Raw genomic sequence first — 25,562 nt, forward strand, 5'->3', positions numbered from 1 at the left:
AGGGGAGCATCCTGCATGCCCAGGACTCACTGTTGGGGAGGCAGAATCAGACCAGCTTTAAGTGATCTCTGCCCACAAGATGCATAGGGCTCAGCTGCGCAGGCAACCTGATGACCTGGTGGTGACCCCCGGCAGGGTCCGGCCCAGTCCCTCTGCAGTCATCTGAACAGCCCCAGGAAGCTCTGCTGTCAGCTTATCTTTTCAGAGCCACATGTTTGCCCTTTGTAAAGAAGTCTCCTCTCCCTCAAACCAGAGAGGGTCCAGACCCTCCATCTCTGTTTCGGCCCAAGGTAACCATGGATGGGAAATCCACTTATCCAGTGCTTACTGGATGTCTATCCCCAGATGGACTGCACGGAGAGAAGACAGGTTGAGGAGGAAGGAGCAGAGGTGCATTGGGGCCTCCAAGACACACACACCTAGCTGGACTCGATTCACATACTGCAGACACCACCAAAGACAGGGAACAGGCTGCCCTGGCCCCAGCCCCAGCTCCAGCCCTCTGTCCAGCTCCACAGCCAAGAAAAGGTTATCACCGGGAAGTTCTGCCTTACCATTCCATATTTGGTTTCCAGCTATCCCTCCTTTCTTCCCTAAGTGCTCCTAAGATACCCCAACAAGCCAAAAGGTGAAATCAGGATGCCTCCAGAGATAGTGCAGGACTAGGTTCCTGGCCTGCTGGGTAGGGCCAACAGCTTCATGATGCCCAGAGGTACACTGCCACAAAGAGAGGGAGGCTGTGGACAGTCGAACAGCCCCTCCCCAGTCCTATACCCAAGCCTGTGGCCCTGAAGCCAACAGCACGTCCTGGCCCAGGCTGGCCTCCAAGAGTGACACTCTGTTTCCAGCCTCATCTGCTGAACTTTATGACCCCCAGTGTCTGCCCTCTCTGCAAGGTAAGCAAATTAAGAAATTGCCTGCCCTGCCTTTAAGAACTGAGAATTCAGAATTGACGATAACACTGCCCACGTGCACAGCAACTCACAACACACAACCCACTTCCACCTACGTTCTCCCTGCCAGTCCTACATTCTCTCCCTTAGTGAGCGAGAGAGCACATCCCTATATTAGAGAAGGAAACTGAGGCACAGGGAGGGAGAGAGATCTCCCCAAGCTCAGCTGATGGAGCCATGATGGGAACCCGGGTTTTCTGACTCCAATAGCAATAGCTAATGCTGAGGTTACTATGTGCCGTGAACGTTTCATAGCTTCGTTTTAATTCATTTCATCTTCGCAAGCTTAAGAGGTAGGTGCTATTATTTGGCTCCTTTTGCAAACATGGAAACCGAGGAACAGAGAGGGGATGAGATGTGCCCAAGGTCACACAGCTCATTAGTGAAGGGCCGGGACTGAAGTCCAGGCAGTCTCTCTGGGGCCCACCCCCTTATCTTCTATATCATAATGCTCTCAATGCATCGCACCCTTCCGCTACTGCCTCCTGTGTGTGGCTGGATCCAAACGATCCTCAGAAAGACCCAGACAGGGGCCCAGGTTACCAGGTGCTGAACAGGAGGGCAGGTCAGGGGCTGGGCTCAGCCTCCCAAGAAACAGGGCAGCAGATGGAAACTGGGGCAGGTGCCAGGGAATTTTTTTCCAGGCTGGGGTGAGGGTGACGGGGTAGTGCTGAAGACCGTCCCACCTCATGTTCAGGGAGGGCCTCTGGCTGGGCTCCTCCATGCTCATCTCAGCACCTGCTTCACCCCAATTGACACCCCGAGCCAGCCAATCTAAGGGCAAAGGGCCAGCACCAGATGGCAGCCCACTCCTGGTTGGCTACAGGCAGCCAGGGGAGGTGAGAAGCGAGCCCGTGAAAGTGATTTGGGACAGTAACTCTATAGCGAAAGAGTGCAGCTAGAGTAAGGGCGTGAAGGAGAACGGGTACCCAGGGTGGGGAGAGCACAGGGCCAGTGTTTGGCGTGGACTTGCCTGCCTCATGTAGCACGGGGAAATCAAACCAGAATGGTGTAGGTGGTGACAGGAGCCTGCCTTCTTCACTGGGGCCCAAGGCTGGCTTTTGGGCCTGAACCAAGCACAGGGGCACAATCCACACTCAGAGTCAATGATGGGAAATGGATCAGCAGAGGAAGCAACAGATGTGGACGCTGACAGGTCTGAGGGGGAGGCACAGTCCTGCCTTCCCCTTCCCTGCCACTCCACATGGGGGGAATAGGGGGAGGAGGCTGTGAGAAAGAGATGATGCGGGGGCTTCTATCTAGGAGAAACCTACCTTGTAGAGGTCTTCCCTGTGGGCAGTGGAGGCACAGCCAAATCCAAGAAGCCCCCTGGGGAGTCAGAGAAATGGACACACATAGACCTGAGGTCCCAAAGCCGCAAGAGGCCCTGGAAGCCTCCCCCAGCCTTCCAAGTAAGACCTTTTAGGACCATACTCAGAGCATTCCTCACACTCCAGGCTTCCTCTGACCCCTCCTCAGCCCTGACCCCATGGCTACACCTGGTCTTCAAAGGAGTGACCCACCCCTAACAACAGGCCTGTGGGAGGTATAAGGAGCCCAAGCCCACGACAGCCCCTTCATGAAGCCTCAGAGCTTGGTGCCCACCTAGGACCTGCAGCTACTAATAATAGCCAACTCTTCCTGTCCCCCCATCACCACCACCACCCATTGCAGGGGCAGAGAGACCAGGGTGATCTGTCTTCAGGGCAGCTGTAGACAGCTCCAGCCCCTGGGGCCATGGGAAAGTACACTCAATATGACAGACAGCTGATTTTTCAAGAGAAGCTAAAAATGAGTTTTTGTTGAAACTCCCAATTTTAAAATATTTGCAAATAATTCAAAATTAAGATATTGATGGTCATGTAGGCCACATCTGAGAATTCCAACTTACTGTGTGCTCATGGTGTGTAGGCCCCTGTCTCACAGGCACAGGCATGGTCATAATAGCCTCAGCTACCACTGGACTTGGCCTAACTCATGAAAGACCATGTAAGGGCTCAGGGCTGGACCAAGCGAGGCACGCAGAGGAAACCACCTCGGCTCATACAGACGCTAATACCACATCTCACCCTTCTCTCAGTGGTCTGCCCACCCCTAAACCTCTGACAGGATGTCCCCTCTAGTGCCTGCCGCTCCCCTCCTACCCCAGGCTTCCTCTTCCTTCTAGGCCAGCTCAGAGCCACCCTAAATGAAGAACTTCTCAGAATTGCCACCACCTTTCTTAGCTCTGAGGGTCACTACTTCCCAGGAGCATCCCATTCCTGGATCTCTGTTCTCTGTCCTAGTCATTCTAGATGCATTTTTATTTGACTGGCCCTACCCTAAACTGCTAAGATCGGAGTCTGGCCAGTCAAGTTGAGAGACAAAAAGTAAAAATCCACAGGGGGATATTCAGTGATGAACAGGAGACTGGCAGAAGAGAGACCTTTTCTCCTTCTGTCAGGGCACTCAGCTCACTCCAAAACATGGTAAGTCCTCCCATGGCTTCCAAGGGCAGCCCGGTATCCCCAGCCCCAAAACTCTGCCCATATGTCACGGGGCTTGTGGCGGGAGTGCCACCTGGTGGCCACTTAAGAACAGAGTCTTAGCTGAGACCAAGTGTGTAGGTAACACAGTTGACCCTTGAACAACATGGGTTTGAACTGCGTGGGTCCATTTACACGTGGATTTTTTTTTTTTAATAGAAACTACAGTGCTACACAGTCCTATGCCCGGTCAGTTGAGTCCTCATATGCAGAACAGCAGTTTCCGAGGGCAGACTGTAAGTTATACGTGGATTTTCGACTGCACAGAGGGTCAGCACCACTAACCCGGCTTGTTCAAGGGTCAACTATATACACTCCCAAGCCTTTCTGGAGACAAACTCCTCCCTCCACTCCACCCTACTCCCTCTCCTGCCCGCCCCACTCAAAATCCATCTCTGAGCCTCCATTCTCAGTGCCCAAGGCCTGAGGCAGAGCAGGATCTTGTGGGAGTCATGCGGAACCCATCAAGACTAACGAAGTCTCCTGACCAGACATGGCTGGGAGGCCAAAGATGAAGCCCCAGCTTGATCACTGACCCAAGTTAAGCAAGACCCTACCCCAGGCCAGGCCTCCATTTCTTTGTTTACAAAATGAGAAAAAGGAGCTAAATCAGCAGTTCTTCTATCTCCTATCTGGACCAGAGTAGACAAAACTTTCTCATTCTATCTTCTGCATTTCCTTCTTGTTTGTAGGCTGAAATAAACATGCTTTTAAATCTCTGGAGGATGGACGGTGTCGCAGGACCCACCCAATTCTGATGTGATCCTTGGGCCTGCTGGGGCCACCTGAGTGAGGAAAAGAAATGCATGCAGACATGTGGTTTCCCACAAACAGTTCACTTTCTTTCATGGATACCGTGATCCAAGAATCCCAATTCTTGGGGTCAGAAGTAACTCTCAGACGTCATTCAGTCCAACCTGGGAGCCCCTCAAACAGCCCTTTTGGATGTCATGTAGCCTCTGCTAACATACCTCCAGTGGCGATGAGCTTAGCCACAAGGCAGCCTTGCCCCTCTTGTTTAGCTCTGACACAAAGTCTTCTTCCCCAGTGGAAGACTTCTACCCATCGGTCCTAAATCTATCCTCCAAGGCTACACAGACCACGTCTAATCCCTCTTCCTGGAATAGAGCCCTTCAGGGATTTCAACATAGAGGTCATGTCCTTCTAAATCTACTTCTTTTTCAGGGTAAATAACCCCAGTTCCAACTAGGTCCCCCCGTGGGGCTTTGCTTGGTCTCTCTAATCCTGGTTGGTTCCTACAACATCATCAGCCAGTCATTTAACAAACTTCTACTGAGGCTCTCCTAGGTGCTAGGCAGTCTGGTTTATGACCATCTCCTTCAAAGGTCGGTGTCAGATCAGAACACAGCACTTAGAAGAGAGGTGGAGGAGTAAAGGGCTGGAAAGGTGGAAAGTAAAGGGCTCCTATTACAGCCCCTCCAAAGGCACTGCCTCCTTGGGCTGAGACATGGGGCTGTTAAATCCTGTTGATCTTAGCCTAGGGTCATCCTTGAGCCATTCCCATCTATCAGCAGTGGCTTTCTGAGATACTGGCTGAGAAAGATTGAGTGTGAATCTGGGTTCAAGTGGGGAAGAAATGAGACCCCATCCTGCAGAAGAGCAAATGGTTTTCTAGTCCCCACCACAGGACCTCAGTGTCCCTGTTACTCTCTCTCTTGCTAGGGATGCCTAATTGTCAGGATCCGGACTCTTTCGGTCACCTAGAACATTCACCAGTCCAGCTCTGAGTGCCTTGGCATCTCAGATATACACATTGTCAACATCCACTTACATAAATTGAGGGGAAATATCAAACAGGACACAACTGAGGCTCCAAGAGGTTAGGTTCTCTGTGGAAAAGAGACCTACAGCTCAGTCAGTCTGACTTAGAAGACCGATTTCCCTCCAGGACTCAAGCTGCCACTTCCAGGAAGGATGAGTGGTGAACAGACCCTCAGTCCCTCTGAGTAGCTTCCGACCTGCCAGCCAGGCACAAGGTCCCAGGTGGGTGCACTGATGGAACTGTGCTGATACAATCCCACCCAAGTCCTAGAAAGACCAGTTTCCCAGAACAGTCACGTCCGGTTAACAGGAAGCACTCATCTGTAAATGGGGATAATAATGTCTACTTTTCAGGGTTGTTATGAGGATCAACTGAGATGGCGTATTGATGCCTAGCTCAATGACTGGCACAGAGAGGGTGCTTGATGAGTGAGCACCATTGCACCGCATTGCTGTGAGCCGCTTTTGCCAAGGTAGAATAGGGCAGTGCCTGGGTCTCTGCAAAATGCATTTCAAGCATAGAGGCCGAATTCTGTCACCAGCAACTGCAGAGGATACAGGAGCCAAACGCGGCTGAGCCCAGGGAAACCAGGGGCACAGCCAAGCTGACCCCACCCCAGCCCAGGGCCAGAGGGGGTTTGCAGAGGCTGGGTAAGCAGATAGAGGGAAGCCTAAATACCACCCCCCCCCCCACCCCCACCAAACATTCACTGCCGAAGTCTGTGGCAGAGGCAACAAGAGGCCACCTCAGGGTAGGACTCAGAGCTTGGTCGGGGGCCCAGGCCATATGGGGCTGAGGCAAGGAGCAGAACCGGGGCCCATGTGCCCAGCAAGCTGTGCCAGCCCAGCCCATGCCAGCCCAGCCAAATATGAGTTATATCAGGAGAAGGGATCTGTTCAGAAAACTCACCCATCTCTGCATATTTGCATGTTCTATTTTGGGGTCTCTTCCTTTTTTTTCCCCTTAGCTTCCTAGAAAAGTTCTCGTGATCAATTCCAACTTCACCTCTGCTGAACTGCAAAAGCTCACTCTCAATCCCATCTCCCCTCCAACTACCCTCTCCCTGGAAAGGTACTCCAGAGTTCTCTGCCCTCCCTGCCTCCACCGCTCCCACCTACTCAAGGCCTCAACCCCTGCAACTGAGCTCTGTGACACGTCCCCAAGGTCACCATGGCTAAAGGAGTCAAGTCAAAGGTCAGCCCCTGGTCACGACGTTTCTCTGTGGCATTCCACACCACTGACCATGCCCCACTGTCCAGTTCTCTGCACTCCGTCAGCTCTGATGACCTCTGCTCTCGCCTTCCCAGAGGCAGCACATCTCCCCCTTCCACGCCCATGCCCATCAGGCACTATCTCCTAGAAAGTCTAACTCCTTAGTGGGCATCCCTTTTCCTCTACCTTTCCCCGGAAAGTTGGATTCCCTTTGCACTTGACACAGGCCCAGCCTTCAACTTGAAACTTCCTGATCATTATCTCCATCCTAGAAACTTCCACCTCTCTACAAGACATCCCCACCTGGCCATCCCATGGCACCGCAAGCTCAGTATCTCCAAAACTGGTCTTGCACTCCAGATCCCACCCCCACTCCCTCATTCTTGCTGCACCACCATCTACCCACTCACAACCTGCCTGCCCCCCCCCATCGAGTCCTTCACATCTCACCTCCTTCTCCTCCTCCCAGCTCCCCCACTGCAGCTCTAGTCGAGACCCCCACTGTGTCCCAACCGGAGGCAATGGGCCTCCTAGCTGGTCTCCCACTCCCAATCTCACTTCCCACAAATCCAGCCTCCACGCAGCTGTCAGATTCTCTCACACACGAGTCTGGTCCTCCATTGCCCTGCCTAGAGCCATCCTAGGGGTGCTCTTTGCCTTCAGGATGAAGCCCAAGCTCCTCAGCCTGATGAGACCCACACACCGCCTCCCACTTCTCCACACTCAGAAGGCAGCAGCGGGAAGGGTGCCGCCTCTGGAGTAAGACCTGAGTTTCCAAGGCCGATTTGCCCACTGCCCCACCATGAGACTGTGCACAGATGATCTCACCTCTCCTCCTTGGTGTCTCCATCGGATAAATGGAGCTAATCATAACACACTCACCTTTCCCAAGATGTGCTATCAACACTAACTCCTGAAGTCTCCCCGCCCCCCCACTCCTCTCCTTCCCAGCTGCTACACTGCCCGTCACACACTGTCAGTTCTAAGAGGATAACAGCTTCCTCGCTGGTCTCCCCTCCTCAAGCTCGCCCCAATCCCCATCTATTCACACACAGCAGCCAGCTGCCTTTCTAAGATGCAAGCCTGACTCTCTCCCCTGATTCAAATTCTCCTGTGACTTTCCACTGTCCTTAGGATAAGTCCAAACTCCTTGCATAGCTGAAAGTGATCTAGCCTCTGCCTACCTTGAAGTCCACCCTCACACACAGGGCTCCAGGAGCTGTGTCCTCTCCTCTCCCAGCCCACCCTGCACGTACACCTCCCTGCCCGATTCCTCCTCACCTGCTGCAGGTCTCAAGTCAGACGCCACCTTCTCCAAGCAGCTCTCCCTCACACACAGCCCCACCCTAACCCAAGTGAGTGCCCCTTCCTATGAGCTCCAAGCCCACAGGATCTGCCCGGCCCACTCTCATCAGGCTTTAGTGTAAACATCTGTTGGTCTGTCTTCCCAATGGCATGGCTCTGTGAGAGCAAGGACCTTGTCATGTTTACCTGGCACAAGGCAGAGACTGAATGTTTGTTGAAAGGGTAAAGCAGACAATGGCAAGGAAGGAGTCCTTGGCCCATGGAAAGCCCCAGGCTCGGCGGAGGAACTTACCAGACTCAACATATATTATTTAAAACATGGCTACAGGAAGCAAAGCCAACATGCCAAGACCCTGGAGGAAAAAGCTGACAAAGAAGGGAAAGGGAAACCGTGGGACAGTTCAATTCTGGGAAACAGTATAACTGGTACTTGGGAGTCAGTTCCAGGGACAGGGCAAGGTCACCCAAGAGTTTCGCAGCATAATGGGCCGGGGGAGTTAAGAAGCCCCAGCACAGTCCCTGGGGGCAGGGTGCAAGTTGCCACAGAATGGAAATCAGCCCTAGGCAGGCTGTATCACGGGCACGGGATGGGCTGTGTCAGCCCCATGTGACCACGGCAGGCCTGTGAGGATGGAACTGGCCTTTATTTCCATCACAAACCAGAGACATCAGGTCCAAAGAGCTTCCTGGTCTTTGCTCCTGACCACGAAGAGGCAGCTGGGTTCCAGGCAGACCACTGAGGCACAGAGACCTGGCACCAAGAAGCCTGGTGAGCTCTGAGTCTCTTCAGCCAATTCAAACACCGCTCAACGTTAACTCTAGCGTGGAGAGGGACACGTGGAGACTTCACATTTTCTGGCAGGCCGCTATTCCAGATATGGCCTGCGGTTCAGGCCATGTCTGGAATAGGGGGGCCTCCCAAGTACCTCTCTTTAAGAGTATCGCTGATAGACTGGTGGTCATCCAGAGAGAGAAACAGGACGTGCTGGGGACCAAAACCAGGAGGACAGGTCAGAGGACAAATGAATTGCTACCACTCTCCTGAACTCACGGAGCCCAGCTCACAGAGCGGAGGGAGCAGGCCTGTTCTGTGTGGTCCTTCAAGACAGAAAGGGGGCCAAGGGGTAAACGCTCTGGGGAACAAAGGACAGAGCAGGCAGTCCTCATCAGTGGTAAAACTTCTGTCCCAGGGGGTGACAAGCAGAAGACGAACGACCGTGATTGCGGATGCTGTGGATGAAACCTCTGGCAAGAGGACACAGCAGGAGCAGACCTCTGAGCAACTTCCCACCGAGACACCAGCTGAAGGATTTTCTTCCTGACAAAGTAGTCAAAGCACATGAAACCCACTCGCTCAACTTGGACATGTCTGCGACGTGCCAGGGAACACTGTGCCAGGGGAATGAGAGCTCGGGCAGATGGAGCAGCAGCTCGGGGGTTCGTGCCCTCTCTTCAGTATGAAAGCCGGGCCCTGTTTGTGTTGGTGGTGTTGTTTAGTATTGTTATTTAACTGCTCTTGTATTTACATCTTCAGGAGAGGGAAGAGGGCCCTGCCTCCTGGCATGGCTCTGAGGCCTGGATTCTGGCATCATTACACAACAGGCATCAAAGAGTGCCTGGTGAGACTAGGCCAGGGGAGGGACAAGAAATCTTTTGAAAGCCTTTGGGAGAGGGAGCGATGTGGAGGGTGAGCTTCCCCGACCTGCTGCCCCGGAAGTCCACCTGGCCCCTCCTGAGACCGGTCACCTCAGAAGCACAGCCTCTTCTGGCCACAGCTGTAACACAGCAGCCACATGGAGACTGGGCAGCAGTCCTTGGGCACATCCTGAGGATGCCACACCCAAAGCACCAAAGGCTCTGGGGGCTACCGCTGGAAACTTCTGCCAAAATACCAGTGTGGGCATCACGCAGCATCTCAGGATGTGGATCTAAAATTCTCCACCCAGGGCCCAGAAGCAGGGACCAGCTGTGCTCCCTGATGCCACGGCACCAAAACCTGCACACCATGCTTGCCCCACTGCCTCTACCAGCTCAGATCAGCCAGAAAGGCCAAGCACTGGGCAAAGCAGAAGGTCGACCATCAGGTGTATTGGGGAGAGGAGGGATGGGGCACCTTCAAGAGTGCTGCCCATGGGCAGCGGCCTTGGCAGTTTGCTGGGGGCTCAGGAGGAGCAGGGAGTTCATGGGGCTCCTCCGGCAAAGATGAGCTCCAGGGCCGCTTGGATGTCCCCCCCAGTGGCTTGCAGGGCCCGCAGGCTCAGCTCATCATCCTGGATGCCCATGTCACGCAGCTGCTGCAGCTGGGGCTGCCACTGGCTCTGCAGAAAGACAGGAAAGGCAGAAGCTGTTACTTAGGCTACTGCAGTGACTTGCTTATGTCTGTCCTTTCAGGGGGAGACAGAAAGGTGGGTTCCCCCAGTAAAGTTGCTGATGTGAAGCTCCATACAACACAGCGCTTCTAGGAGAACTACAAGAGAGGCCTGAGGGTTTAGAGAACAAGTTACAGTAAAAGTCTTTCCAATAAAAAAGGGGAAAATGTAACGTAAGGATCAAAAGAGAAATCACAAAGTACTCAATGCCTAAATTTCAAAAGATTAAGTTTCTTTCTCCTGCTGTATGTATAGACACACACACAAACACACACAAACGGGTGGGGGGGTACATTTCTAAATTAACTTCGCTTTTTACTATGATACACAGTGAAAAGTCTCGCTCTCATCTACTCCCCTCCCCACCCCGATAACATATTTTATTTTCTTTGAAGAAATATGAATATATATTCCTATATTTACCCTTTCCTTACACCCCTCCTTTTTTTTCCCCAACATATTAATGTATCCTAGAGAGCTCCCTATGCCAATACATAAAGAACTTTTTAATAACTGTATAACATTCCAACTTGTGGATGTCCTGAAATGTACAACTGGGCTGTTCCCAGTCTTTGCCATTACAAACAACACTGCAGCGACTGACTGTGTACAAATCTCATCCTCTACATGCACATACATCTTCAGGATAAATTTCGAGAAATGGGACTGCAAGGAATTACACAGCTTTAAGGGCCATCTGTACTTCCTTCTTCATGAATAGTCTGTTCATGTCTTTTGCCCATTTTTCCATGGCATTCTTGGTCCTAAACCACAAGAACTTCTATAGTTCAGGGAGGTTTTGCCCTTTGTCTGATACGTGCAGATTTCTTGCCCGGTTTGTTATTAGCTTTCAGACTTCGCTTGTTTTTTTTGTTGGTTGGTTGGTTGGGTTTGATTTGCTATGCAGCAACGTTCACATTTATTAACTCAAAATATCTTTTACTCTTTATACAATGGTTCCTCGATTTTGACTTTCAGTTATGAAAGTCCTTCTCTACCATAAGGGTTTAAAGAAATTTCATATTTTCAAAGCTTCTCTAACCCATGCAGAAGGAAGTGCACACCTGAGGGAAAAGGCTGTGTTCACACTATGGGAAGGAGAAGGCAGTGGGGATGAAATGCAAATTCAGAGAAGTAGGCAGGCAAGGGTGAGGATGTGCTGGGCTTTTAAAAAACCGCACAAACCAACTCAAACTCATGTTACAGGCCAGGGAGACACATGAAAGCTTCTGAGCTGGAGAGCAGAGTGAACAGGCATCAGGATGGGGAAGATGAAGGAACGGAAAAGACCAGCTGTCCACGGGTCTTGCTCCCGTTCCCCTCACTGTCGACCAGGGCCACGTGGGCTGCCGAAAACCACACAGCCTGACCCTGTCTCTATCACTAATGGCTTGATGACCGTGGACAAGTTCCAGAAATGACCTTCATGCCCCAGGCTTAGGAGCAAAGGAAAGAGAGTGAAGCAAACAGCCTGTGCACAGAGGCATGCAGTACAATGTGGACCCCTTGGGTCATGCACCTTTGGATCAGCAAAGGTCAATCCATTCTACCACTGGGACCTTCTCCCTTAGGGGCCTGGCCTTGATCTTCCCGCCCTCTCTCCATACCTGGGTGCCAGGAGTTGGCGTGTGAGAGCTGCTCTCCGGAGTGCTGGCCAGGGCCAGGGCGGTGGCCAGCTCGCTCTGGGTGATAGGCCGGGGCCCGGCAGCTCCACTGTACCCCAGGGAAGCTGGGCGGGAGCTGGGTGTGCTGCTAGCTAAGCTTCCACATTCCACGAGGCAGGGGAGATGGTGTCACTTGCTGCTTAAAATCTTCCACGGCTCCCTGGTGACCACAGACAAGACTAATCTCCTTACGCAGGCACCCAATGAGGCCTTCACACTCAGGCTCCTGCTCTCCTTTACTCTGGCTCCATCTCAGGATCTTCTCCACAAGGACACCGTCTTCTGGGCTTGCCTATTTGAGTTTTGTCACCTGTACCTCCACATTCACTCAAACAGGTGGCTGTGTCTACCTGGACACCATGTCCCCTCAACCAAACACCCCTTCCCTGACTGGCTAACCTCTAACTAATTTTTTGACAGTCAGTCCAAACACCCCTTCCTCAGAAAAGGTTTCCCTGACCTAGGTCCTCACCTCAAGCCTGGGCTGGGCTTCTCGCCCTGTTGCTCCCTCACTGCAGCAACTGCCTGGCACCCCTCCATATCAGGGATGAGCACTGGCTCGTCTCTACCCCAGGAGCTGGACCCAGGCCCGGTATATATGTGCTCAAGGCTCAGTCACCGCTCACAGAATGGATGAGTTGTCTCTTCAATTAAAACTGCCGCAAGTATTCAAGCCAGGTGGTCAGCGGAGCCAGGCCGTGGTCACTGGGTGCAGGAGTGGAAGCCACAGGGACAACTGCCCGTGCTGGGAGCATCCTCTCCTGTCACACTGCCACGCCCCAGCTGTTCCTGGAGCAAAGCAGGCCAAGTGGGAAGGGCCTCCAGAGAGCAGAAGAAAGCTCAGTGTCCAAAGTAACTAAGAAGCCATGTGAACATCAGGAGTGGGGAAGACTGACCTGAAGGCTGGGCTGCCCGGAGGCCTGCAGCGCATGCTGGAGAGCTTGGCTGAAGAGATCATTGGTGATGGGCGTCCCTGACTGGACGCCGGATGACACCGGGGAGGTCCCTGAGGAATGGCCCTAGAGACAAACCAGGGTCAGTGCCACGCTCAGAGACACCTCAGTCTCCCAGCACATACCCACTGCTGTCACATCACCCAGGGTGCCCCTGGGTGCCCCACGACTGCCTCCCAGCAGGGGCCTGCATGAGACAACCACACAGAGGTACCCAAAAGCTCTCTATGTGGGCGGGAAAGGTTCTGTTCTCTTTTGCTCCAGGGAGATGGAATGGAGCCCCCGACCTAGCCTAGGACCCAGCACTGGGAGACATGGCCTTGCAAGCTGGAGTGACCGTCACCAGGAACGCTTAAGCCTGTGACGTCTGGCCACTTTCAGGGACAAGTAAGGGTGTCTTATGTGATGGAAGGTTCTTCCAAAGTGCTGGCAGGAGTTAATCAGGCCCGTGATGAAATCAGGCCCAGACTTCTAAGCCCTAAAGGCTGGTGACGGGAGGTCGCCTGAGCTGCAGCGGGAAACCCACCAGGCTCCAGGTAGAGTTCGGCTCAAAGCAGATCCAGCACCAGGATCAGCAAAGGTCAATCCATTCTACCACTGGGACCTTCTCCCTTAGGGGCCTGGCCTTGATCTTCCCGCCCTCTCTCCATACCTGGGTGCCAGGAGTTGGCGTGTGAGAGCTGCTCTCTGGAGTGCTGGCCAGGGCCAGGGCGGTGGCCAGCTCGCTCTGGGTGATAGGCCGGGGCCCGGCAGCTCCACTGTACCCCAGGGAAGCTGGGCGGGAGCCGGGTGTGCTGCTCGAGGGCGTGGACCTGGCGCTCTGAACAAGAGAGGCACCAAGAATCAGGGAAGCAGCCTGTGACGTTCTCAGATGAAGCCCACCCCCGTTCCAGGAACAGTTCTTGGGGAACCTCCCCAACCTGCCAGGTTCAGACAGCAATAGTATGACATAGCTGGGTCACCAAAGGGCCTCCGATCACCTCCCAGCTGGGGCGTGCCAGGTCCCAGGGAGAGGTGCATCCCCAGCGCCATCCCCCCCAAATGGCAGGCAGCCAGGCCACTTACTGGGTGAAAGTCATCCTCATCATCAGAGAGCCCTTCAAACAGGAAGCCACCTGGAGGAGGGAGAACAGATTTCAGGAGGAAGAACAGAGGCAGAGGCGCAGCTCCAGAATCTCAGCTCCAGTTACTCTCCAAATTCGTATTTTCATCTCTCCCCTTGGAAAATTACAGGACAGATGCACTCCTTGACTCAAATTGAGAGTTCCCAAGGAACGCCCTCTGCCAGCACTATACATAGCTGCTGAGTAAAGCAAACCCCTGGACCACTGCCCGCTCCCGAGGGGGCCTGCGTTCCACTGTCCTGGGGCTCACCTGGCATATCCCGGTACGAGCTGGAGGGCATGCCCCGGGAGGAGTCGGCCCCCGGCAGTGGGGTGCTGCCTGCCACCGAGTGCAGAACCAAGACAATGGCATTGACCAGAGCCGGGTGAGCAGGCACTAACCTGAGATGGGGCAGGAAGAAACCCAAGTGTGACTAAGAAGGAAAGAGCACCCTTGGCCATGACAGGAATTCTGGGTGCCCCGAACAACAATCAAGTCACCCACGCCTGCCCTTCAATTTCCCAGTCTTCAGCACCTCCCTCCAGTCGGCTTGTGCTCCTGCTGCTCTGTCCCCAGGAACAGCAAGGCCTTCACCCCCGGGCACCCCTGCAGATGCTTCACCTTCCCCTCTGGCAATGCATGATGGGACATGCACAGCCCAGGAGGCTCAGGGGTCAGTTTTTGGTCTGGACTCCACCACTACTTCACTGGGCAATCTTTGACAGGTCCCTTCTCTTTCCAGGCTTTGGCTGTTTTCTTCACTTGCAAATAAGGGGACACAACCTCTACTGTCCCTTCCAGCTCTAAAATTTTGGGATGTATGCACCTGTGTCCTTCCCAGCTTAAAATCCTTCAAAGGCTCCCTAATATCTACTGAATGAGATCTAAAGTGAGCATGGCCTGCAAAGCCACCTCCCTCAGAACGCTGCTTCATCCCAACATCTCTGCATGCCCCTGCCCTTGGGCTTGTTATTCCCCCCATAGCCCTTGCTCCTTCTCACCTCCTGACACATTTAGAAGACAGATTTGGGGGATGGGCTGCAAGAGCAGAATCCAGGGCGACGATTAGGTTTCTGGCCCGACCATGAGGAGAGATAGGGTCCCCTCAATAAGATGGGTATACTTACGTATCAAGCATGTTGGGATCAGCAAAGACAGAGAAGAGGTCCTTGTCCTGGAGAACCCCTGAAGGAGAACAGGGCTCACCTCAGAGACTGGAAATTTAGCCAGATCCAGTGGGGAGAAGAGACTTTCAGGCCTCAGAGCAACCGGCTTAACAGGGACGCGAGACTACAAAGCAGCCCTCACGAGAAGAGGGGGAAGCAAAGCCCCAGCAGCACAACCACGTGCTCTCCATCTTGCTCCCTACTTGCCCCCCGCACTTAGGTTACATGCTGTGTACCACTACACCAGCCTCTTTTCCCCTTATCTCTGGGTTCTTCCCTTATCCATCAAGGTGTGCAGGAAGTCTTCCCTGATGGCTGTGGTTTGGGCTAACAGCTGCCCTCACATGGCTTCCTCATAGTCTCATTTCTGATGTTAGGCCATATTTTCGCTGTGGGACTGACAACTCTTGGAGGGCTGGGTGTATGGAATACATCTGGATTATTCCCCCTCCAGCCACAAGACCAGTGATTCCTCACAAGATGGTCAAAGGTTCTTTAAGGTCATTGCCTCCTCCTGGTTTCTCCTTCTCCAACAGCTCCTATTTCCTTAAGCTCAGCCTTGCACTTACCAAGAGCAATGGGGTCACTGCTGAGGCCTGGGGTGGCCACGATGATCTGATCCAGAGATTCCTTATTGCTGAGCATCTTAAAGACCTGCAAGAGAAGTGGGGAGGGCTGAGCACTCCAACTAGCTCAATGCACTCAGCAAATACCCACTCTCTGCTGAAGTACTTCCTCCCTCTAAGTGCTTGCACATACACAACCGCAATGGGACAGTAGCCCCAGGAAACAGATGAACCTCTTTTTTCTCTGAGATCATGGCTTACTGGAGGGGAAACAAACAATATAAAAGCAAGAGCACAATAAACCTTCAATCTCTGGTCTTTTCCCCCATTTACAGTTCTAGTGCTTCTAAAATAAAAGCTCTCATTAAAAGCCCAATAACAAAGGTTTCTCTAGATCCCAAAAGTCCTTTTCAATCTCCACACAATTACCATTTCACATTTATATATATTGGGAAGTTTGCAGCTGTATTAATCTTATTTATTTATTTATTTATTTTTTGCGGTACGCGGGCCTCTCACTGTTGTGGCCTCTCCCGTTGCGGAGCACAGGCTTCGGACGCGCAGGCTCAGCGGCCATGGCTCACGGGCCCAGCCGCTCCGCGGCATGTGGGATCTTCCCGGACCGGGGCACGAACCTGTGTCCCCTGCATCAGCAGGCGGACTCTCAACCACTGCGCCACCAGGGAAGCCCTGTAGCTGTATTAATCTTGATTATCGACTCTCCTATAGAAAGACATCAGTGCATTTTCCCAGTGAGGAAATCCTGGTAAGGAGTGGGGGGCAGGCAGTTCAGCCAAAGTCAAAGAATGAGGCCCAGCAGAAACAGTATATGCATCCTTTGCTGTAACCATATTCATTCCATGAGGCCAATGTCAGGAGAGGTTGTATCATTATCATTAGAGGGAATCAACAATGCCTAGCTGAGAGCCTCTTTGGGGGAAGATAGGGCTCTACTGAGACCCACAGACATGGCAAAAACTCCCCAAGGAACTCTTGGGAGCCTTGGCAACCGGCTTCCAGCTCCCTCTCTACACCACTTCAACCCCTCTCCAGCAGTCCTGGCAAGCATCTCGCAGGGGGCTCGGCACATACTCACCGCCTCCCTGTAGGAGGAGCTGCTGTGCAGGGCAGTGTGCAGCACCCGGAACTCCCGCAGGGCAGCCACTTTGTCCACAGGTTCTGGGGACAAGACACTCAGTTACCCTACAACCCGGCCCTGCCCCTGCTGCAGACGCACAACATCACTTCAGCAAGTGCCCAGATGCAGGTTCCCTTCCCTCATCACCCCACTAAAAATGGGCACCCGATCAGAAAAAAAACATTTACGCCATAGATGTGAAAACTGCACTCTCATTTAAGTATCTTCAGTAGATAAACAAATTCCAGTTCCAGCAGAGGGGAATCTTACCACATGAAAGAGACTGTTCTGATCAATATCCCACTGCAGGAGTTCTAGACTTTTCACATTTGAAAAGGAGGAGGGTATAAGGAACTCAGCAGACTTTTGTGCAATGATTTAAAATAAGTGCTGCAAGCCATCTGAACAATATGGAGCTATGTTGACACAATATGTTAAGAGAAAGAAATAGAACATAGTTGTATGCGCATTCTCTAGTAAAACTTTGTGATGTGTGTCAGTGTGCACGTGGGCCAAGGCTGGAAGGGAACAAGCTAGGGTGACAGGATCAGGGGTAACTCTTTTCTTTTGGATATTTTCTTTCAGGCCTCTGTAATATTATTTTGATTAAAAAAAAACAAATACAACAATGACCAAGAAAACACTGTACTCCTAGGGTTCTTAACAAACTCATCACATGTCCAAAAACAAGCATGTCACTGGGACTCAAAGCTCCTTTTTGATCTTTGGACACAATGACTCATATATATGGGAAAGTTTAGCAGTTGTCTTAGTTTTACTTGGTCACTTTACTATTTAGGACATCAGCCCATCTCACAGGTAAAGAAATTTGGGTAAAAGAAGGGGGAGTAGGCAGGAAGTCCACCCTCGGTCACACTTTTAAAAAGTGTGGTGACCCTCACCCAAAACGGCTACTTGTGATTATATGGACTGTGTACTGCCCAACTCCAGACGCACCATTCCCAGAGCAAGGTGAACAGCACCCCTAGGGTTCAGTGTGGCAACCACATCCTTACCTATCGCTCTAATCATGAGGGTTGTCTCTTTTGAAAAATATTCACCTCAAGTAAATTACCTAATTTATTCATTCAACAAACCTGTGCTAAGCATTTACTCCATGGTTTTGGAGTAAATCTTGTTTTGTGCAAGGCACAGGAATACAAAAAGTGAGAGTCCCTGCCATCAAGGAACTTAACAGTAGGAGAAATGAGACTGAATTAAACACACACACACAATTACAAAATACCATGCTGAGGACTTCAACAGAGGCACAGACCACAGCAAGGGCATTAGGAACATGGAGGCAGACAGCCATTACTGAGAGGGAGGCCCACACAGAGCTGCCTCCCAGAAGAGAACGTTTGAGAGGGATATTTAAGGTAAAGCAGATGTTTACTGGGAAGAGAAGGTATTCCAGGCCTAAGTGAGAACGAGTGCAAAGGCATGGAAGAATATAAGAGGTGCTTCAAAGGAACAGTAAGTCGTTCTTGGTGGCTGGAGGCCGGGGTACACACCCCTGCTCAAACAGCAGGCCTAAGTGAGATCCTAAAGGAATTTGTAACCCTCTGCGGAGAACCACCAAAAGGATCCAGGTGGGAAGGAAGAAACTGACACCTTTTCCTCCTACAGGATCTAATCTGGTGGAAGATAAAAGAAATGCGCTTCCTTTTGGAAGAACACTCAAGGATAAAATACCTAAAATGCTGTCACAAAAGTTTATTTTCAAATCCAAAAGTTTATTTTCACCTCCCAACAAAAAGTCCGTTTGTTTCAAAAATAAATCTCCAGGCAGAAGGAGTGATGAAAAGGACTCAAAATCTTAAGCCCACAATCAGCTAAGAGTTATGCTTGTCTCTTTAACATCTCTGAGCTAGTTTCACCCTTTGGAAGTGAGAGGCAGCCAGCTCAGTGGAAAGAACATGGGCTCTTGAGCCAGGAAAACCTGGATTCACATCCCAGCTCTTACATTCATTTTGTAAGCAGGTGACCTTGAATAAATACCTTTCTAACCCTCTTTTTCTTGTCTATAAAATGCTAATGCTGTTACCCTACCCTGCTGAGCCACTGTAATGATTAAATGAGATATCAAAGAGAAACAATCTGGCTGGAAGAAGCAACAAATGCTACTTTCCTTCTGTCAATCCCCTCCAGCCAAAGATCAGAGGGGTACACCTACAGCTGAGCAAGTTGCGTTTACTGCTCTTACAGAGAGAATGCCACCACGAGAACCATGGGGCATCTCAATAAGAGGGAGTCAGAAAGAACTTATAGGATTTGGGCTTTGGTTGGGTGACTTGGTGGGTGAAGTTTAAGGAAGCAGGGTTTTGCTCCGGATTAGAGGCTGTCAGGAAGTGGGGGTGATTTTATGATCACGTATCTTAATAATTCTTATCTAGAAGGAAGGAAAACTAGCGCAAGATGAAAGCTGTAATTGGTAAAGAAGCAGCAGTAATTCATAATAGCCAGGATAGAGGGATATTTGGTCATTTTTGTGGTTTGGACAATGTTCATGTTTTTGTCTCTGCTCAGAAATGAGAAGAATCTTGTTTTTGTCTTGATCCATTACAGTCCCAGAGTGAGTGGCCTTGTAGATGTTGGTGACCTGTGAAATTGTTCATGTTTCAAGGCCTAGCTGAAGGCCAGGCCAGCCTCCAGATGTCAGAGACTGCCTTTCTCTTTCTCACTTCCCATCAGGGTACAAAAGAAGATCTTTTTGTCCTTTATGTTTAGAATTGAAAAGAGGAAAAATTTCAAGCTGATAACCAGTCAAAGCGATCGTGAACATTATTAAAATATGTCAAACTGCCCGTTTTTAACAAAGCTAATCTCTTACACAGCTTAGCCTTATCTTTGGGGACGCTTTTAAAACACAGATGCAAAATTTAAACTCCAAGCAGCACCTTTTATTAATAAGTCAAAGAAGCATTACAAGCTTTGTATGTTTTCTCCAAGAGCTACTTTCATACCACTCGAATATTTTCAAACTTCAGGAAAATAAATTATCAGTATAGCAGGAGTGAGGTGACTGAACAAATCACCGCCTGCAACAGTTTGTGCGAAGATTTGCTAACATGAGAGCACACTACAGCATTTAGAGGAAAGCAGGGAGTTTCCAGCTTTTTTCTAATGAGAACAACAACAACAATAACAAAAATACAAAGTTCACTCCCTAAAGGAATTTAAATAGACACATCCTCCCCACCCCATTAAAACAGTGGGTAATGAACTTAAAAGTAGAGAAACAAATCCCTTTCTGTTAGTGGCACTGGCAGCAAGATCAAAATTGTACTCTGTTAATCAATGTGGTCTAATCCAATAAGTAATAAAGATAGCCTCTATTATCATCTCAGTAAATCACCCCTTTGTTCCACCCAGGCCCTTGCCTCAAGAACACACACAGACCCTCCTTCCCTTGTAGATATTACAGAAGCCCTGCCTGTCTAACAGACAGCACTCTCTCACCTGGTTTCTGATCAGGCTCAGGCCAGGACTTGCGCAGAACATGGACTGTGGACCCAGGCTGAATGCCATAGAAGTCAAGGGTCTGATCATCTTTTAGCTTCCGGCCACAGTAGATCAGATCTAAAAAAAAAAAGAACTGTTCATTTATATTTTGCTCCTCAAAACAATTTAAATGATTTTTGTCCCCTAAGAACCTTATCTTGATTGGACAGATAGCTAGAGAATGATATATGCTTTTAAAAGTACTCTTACTTAATAAATACATTTTTAATTTTTTTTATTTGGCTGTGTTGGGTCTTCGTTGCTGCACGCAGGCTCTAATAGTGGCGAGCGGGGGCTACTCTTCCTTGTGGTGCACAGGCTTCTCATTGCGGTGGCTTCTCTTGTTGCGGAGGACGGGCTCTAGGTGCGCGGGCTTCAGTTGCTGTGGCATGTGGACTCAGTAGTTGTGGCACACAAGCTTAGTTGCTCCGTGGCATGTGGGATCTTCCCGGACCAGAGCTCAAACCCGTGTCCCCTGCATTGGCAGGCGGATTCTTAACCACTGAGCCACCAGGGAAGCCCAATAAATACATTTTAATAACAACGGTTAGCGAGCACAAACTGATAAAACACAGAAGCTATGCAGGAAAACTCTATAGAGCTTAACACCATGGAGACTGCTCAATTTAAATGAATGGGAAAATGCAACAATAAAAAAGGATGAACCCCATATTTTTATGACTGAAAACACACTTTTTGCCAGCATATACCATTTTGTCAGTTTATATGACATTGAGTTTGTAATATAATTTAATTATATTCACTTTCACTGCCGGGGCCTGGGTTCAATCCCTGGTGGGGGAACTAAGATCCCGCAAGCCACGCAGGGAGGGGAAGGAAGGGAGAGAGGGAGGGAGGGAGGAAGGGAGGGAGGGAGGGAGGAAGGGAGGGAGGGAAGAAGGAAGGAAGGAAGGAAGAAAGGAAGGAAGGAAGGAAGGAAGGGAGGGAGGGAGGGAGGGAGGGAGGGAGGGAGGGAAGAAGGAAGGAAGGAAGGAAGGGAGGGAGGGAGGAAGGAAGGAAGAAATTATACTTAAATTCCTTCTTCCTCCACTTAGAATGCCCTTGCCATCTGTCCTTTTTCACTGCCTTCCCTCTAACCAACCAACCAACCAAAAATCCTTCTAACCACCCCTTAATACCCAGCTCAAATGCCATATACTGAGGGGCTTTCCCTAGCCAGCTCCTCCTTCCTAACCTAAATTCTTTTTTTTTTCTTTTGGCTGTGCCAGGTCTTAGTTGCAGCACGCAGGCTTCTTAGTTGGGGCATGCGAATTCTCAGTTGCAGCACGCATGCAGGATCTAGTTCCCCGACCAGGGATTGAACCCAGGCGCCCTGGATTGGGAGCACGGAGTCTTACCCATTGGACCACCAGGGAAGTCTCCCTACCCCAAACTCTTGCTCTATCAGAGAAATAATTCAACAATGTCATAGTTAAGGAATGTTGTGATAAAGTAGCTCAGTATAATGAAGGACTAAAATGGCAACAATAGTTTCATTATGATTTGTGTTTCTATTCACCCAACAACAATCACTTCCATTATGATTTGTGTTTCTATTCACCCAACAACAATCACTTCCATTATGATTTGTGTTTCCATTCACCCAACAACAATCAACTCCCTGGAGCGTTAACATTAGGAGACAAATCCCAAACTCTTAATTTACCCTTTAATTCCAGAATTATTCTCCCCCAAAAGAGATCAGAGCAGCAGCCCATCCTTAGTCCACAGAGACTCACCGATCAGTTCGGGGTCTGGAACAGACTCCTGGAGTTTGCCAGCAATGAGCTGCTTCAGAAATGAAATACTATAGCCTCCCAGTGAGTATTCTCCGAGCTCTGTCTCTGGCAACCGAAGAATAGATTTGGGGGCAAGTGGCTGGTCAGCCAGCTTCACCGCCAGGTGCCAATCTGAGAGAGACATCCTCTCTCTTTCGCGCTCTCTCTTTCTCCCTGTAAAGGAACAAAGCCTTAGTGGTTAAAGGACAGACCACGACCCTACACTGCCCCCACCCCACCAGGGGGCTGAATGAGAGGTAATTCAGGGTGACACTTGGAAAAGCGCAAGATGCAGCATCAGGAGGCCAGAACTAGAACCTGGGGTCCTCTCTTCACTCATCCTATGACAGACAGCAAGGGACTTCAGCTCTCTAAGCCTCAGTTTCTTCAGCTTTAAAGTGGACATAAAAATGTCATGCCAGGGGCTTCCCTGGTGGCGCAGTGGTTGAGAGTCCGCCTGCCGATGCAGGGGACACAGGTTCGTGCCCCGGTCCGGGAAGATCCCACATGCCGCAGAGCGGCTGGGCCCGTGAGCCATGGCCGCTGAGCCTGCGCGTCCGGAGCCTGTGCTCCGCAACGGGAGAGGCCACAACAGGGAGAGGCCCGCGTACCGCAAAAAAAAAAAAAAAAGTCATGTTAATAGGAATGCTGTGAGGTTCAAATGAGATCATCCAACACTCTCCCTTATGTACACTCCGTGTTTCTTCATCAACTCTTGCTTTAACTACCACACAGCTTTACAACAAGCTCCCTGCCTCTGGCCTCTCCCTACCAAATATCCATGCTGCCACCCAAGCCATCATTTTATTTTTTATTTATTTATTTTCGGTACGCGGGCCTCTCACTGTTGTGGCCTCTCCCGTTGCGGAGCAACAGGCTCCGGACGCGCAGGCTCAGCGGCCATGGCTCATGGGCCCAGCTGCTCCGCGGCATGTGGGATCTTCCCGGACTGGGACACGAACCCGCGTCCCCCGCATCGGCAGGCGGACTCTCAACCACTGCGCCACCAGGGAAGCCCCCAAGCCATCATTCTAAAACACAGATCTAATCAAGTCACTCCTCTGCTTAGAATCCCTCCAATGACTCCAGACCACCTCTATGAATAAGTCTAAACGGCACAGCCTGGCTTTAAAAGACATTCACAACTGTTCTCTCTGCCAGCCTTCCTCTTCAAGAGCTCTGGGCTGCCCCACCCTCCCCAAGCCTGGATTCAAAACAAAGCTCTCCCCCACTTTATACCTCCACTCATCTGCTAACTCTGCACGTAACTCCTCTTCTCTCTTCCATCTCTAAGCAAACTCCCATCAAGACCAACCCAAATACAACCTCTCCTGTCCCCTCTCTCTTCCCTCTATTGTTGTCATATTCCCTCATGGCAAAGGGTTACAAATATCTATTTACTTCTCAATCTCCCCCGCATCCCATTCTTAGAGGCTCTTGAAAGCAAAGACCAGAATTTTTGGTCGCTACTGTCCCAATGCCCAGTACTTATGTGCCCAGAAAATGAGTCAAAAACCTGAGGGAAGAACCTTGTAAGGCAAGATAAGCCCTTGCTATTATCATTATTGCTTCCAAAGTGGCTTCTTTGTAAGAGGAAAGAAAAGGCTTCAGAGGCTGCCCAGCAGACCCTAAGGCATCCTCAAACCGTCCATCTCCAGGTTTATGGCAGGGAAGGAAATGGGGCTTTTAATCTACCATATCTCATTTAATCCTCACAACTGTTCCCTGAAACAGGAATTCTCATTTACATTCTACAGACAAAGGAACCGAGATTCAGAAAGGTGAAGTCAGTGGCCCAAGGTCACTGATAGTTTATATTGGGACAGGGACACTACCTTTTGAGTAACGACCCCACCGCTCCCACGGGACCAGCTAACTAGTCAACACACGTCGAGCCCGCGCGACCCAGGACCCAGCGCCCTCACCCGTCCCGCGGAAGGAACCCGGCCGCAGGGCCGCCGGTGTAAACACTCACTCAGGTCCTCTCGCCGGAAACAGGAAGCTCCGCGCTGCATTCTGGGAGTTGCAGTTCCTACTATGGCCCCCGCCCCTTTATAAATAGGCAGCCTGCAAATGGCACTAGTTGAAAAGCTTCCGATTCCAGGGAGGGCGTGGCTCCTCCGCGGTTTGAAAGTTCCGGCGCGAGAGCGTCTTCGTGCTTTCGTCGGAGAGGAGTCTAGAGCTGTCAGTGTTCCAAGGCGCGCGTCACGAGAGCGGGGCTTGGCGTGAGGTTTACAACCCTGCGATTCCCCCACTGTCCTGGGACGCATGCAGAGTCCTTCGGTTACTCCGGGTCCTTACAGCGCCGCAGGTGGGAACTCCCACTGCCGGGCTCTTGGGCACATCGCGGACCCCGGATCCCCTCCTGCCTCGACCCTTCGCTCCCAGAGGGCCCTTTCCCGAGCGGCCTCTTCAGACACGCCTCAACCTTGCAGCCGTCACCAGAAAACGGCCTGCCGTCGGGTGAAGTCAGCCTCTTCTGTGCTTCTCGCCTCAGGCTTCTCGTGGCGACCCTACCTTTGAGGGCATACCAGGAACCCAGCGATGACTTCCTCCAAAAGTTGGTTCGTAGAGAGAAGTTACCAAGCCGGGTTCCTCTTACGCCCCAGCATGCAATGGTGGGAATCAATTCGGGGAGGGCAATTTCCGCTGAATTCTTAGAGAAACTGCATACAGTAGTCCCTTGGTATCCGCGGAGGCTTTCTCCCAGGACCCCCACCCCCCACCCCGTGGATACCAAAACCCGCGGATACTTAACTCCCTTATATAAAATGGCATAGTACAGTCGGCCCTCCGTATCCTCGGATGCGGAGCCCGCCGGTACCGAGGGCTGACTGTTAGATGCGCGATTAGAACAGATGGTGTTTGCACAGAGGTTAGGATTAGCCAACTATTCTGACTAGACTCTACTCGAGGAATTAATTCAAGGACTAAGGAAAGCAAAAAAAAAAAAAAAAAAAACACAGGTGAATAAAAAAATAATGAGGTTGGTCTTAGCAACTAAAGGCTGATCCGGTGTGCACAAACGTAAAAGGATGACTCTGCAACGTCCCAATGTACAGCCTGGGGCAGCAACTGTGAGCAGGATAGCTTGACTGAGGAGAGCAGATAAACTGCAGGGTCTCGGAGGGCCTGACACTGGAGGCTAGTCACTCCTCTGCTCTTCTAATACGGGAGATTTTCACGAAAGTCTGTCACTAGGGTTCTTGCTGAACCCTAGGTTCCTCATAGTTGTCCCCAAAGTAACCTCTCCCCCATCCTACCCATTTTTAGATATAACCTCTTTCAGAAATCCTTCCTAACTATCCAGCCCTCTTTAAGCTCCTTCTTCTCTTATCTACTAAGGTACTTGCACCTGAACCACATACTTTAGTGTTTTATTAAACTTTGTTCAATACTGTGCCTTGACTGCCTGCCGGAGAAGACAGGGACCCTGTCTTCATCTGATTTTCCTCATAGCAGAACTGAATATACTAGGTGCTTATGAGTTTCTTGTTTTGATTCATTTCATTATAAGCTCCATAGGAGAATAAGCAATGACT

The 25,562-nt window shown here is 50.9% G+C and overlaps 1 protein-coding gene across 2 annotated transcripts; it reads right to left on the reverse strand.

The window, feature by feature from the left end:
• Positions 1-8,905: 8,905 nt before the first annotated feature.
• On the reverse strand, positions 8,906-24,021 carry UBL7 (ubiquitin like 7). Of its 2 annotated transcripts, none has more exons than XM_082648894.1 (11): positions 23,996-24,021; positions 21,982-22,194; positions 20,201-20,320; positions 16,697-16,779; positions 15,604-15,688; positions 14,996-15,053; positions 14,139-14,269; positions 13,830-13,879; positions 13,417-13,584; positions 12,708-12,830; positions 8,906-10,096 (listed from the first exon to the last, which is right to left on the reverse strand). In XM_082648894.1, the coding sequence occupies exons 2-11, from the start codon at positions 22,163-22,165 to the stop codon at positions 9,959-9,961; spliced, it is 1,140 nt and encodes a 379-aa protein (XP_082505020.1). In that variant the 5' UTR covers positions 22,166-22,194; positions 23,996-24,021; the 3' UTR covers positions 8,906-9,958. The 2 variants fall into 2 exon arrangements, with proteins under 2 accessions (XP_082505020.1, XP_082505021.1); XM_082648895.1 differs by having other exon boundaries at positions 23,946-24,005.
• Between the last annotated feature and the right edge of the window lie 1,541 nt (positions 24,022-25,562).

The sequence above is a fragment of the Grampus griseus genome (genome assembly GCF_964374135.1).
Source record: "Grampus griseus genome assembly, chromosome: 2".
Taxonomy (NCBI): Eukaryota; Metazoa; Chordata; class Mammalia; order Artiodactyla; family Delphinidae; genus Grampus; species Grampus griseus.

Excerpts from the sequence above, each read along its gene's own strand:
- UBL7 (XM_082648894.1), bottom strand. The coding sequence starts at position 22,165 with ATGTCTCTCTCAGATTGGCACCTGGCGGTGAAGCTGGCTGACCAGCCA. Across the intron at positions 14,270-14,995 it reads GATCCCAACATGCTTGATAC|GTTAGTGCCTGCTCACCCGG; the intron begins GTAAGTATACCC and ends GCCCCATCTCAG. Across the intron at positions 12,831-13,416 it reads CGCCAACTCCTGGCACCCAG|GGCCATTCCTCAGGGACCTC; the intron begins GTATGGAGAGAG and ends GTTTGTCTCTAG.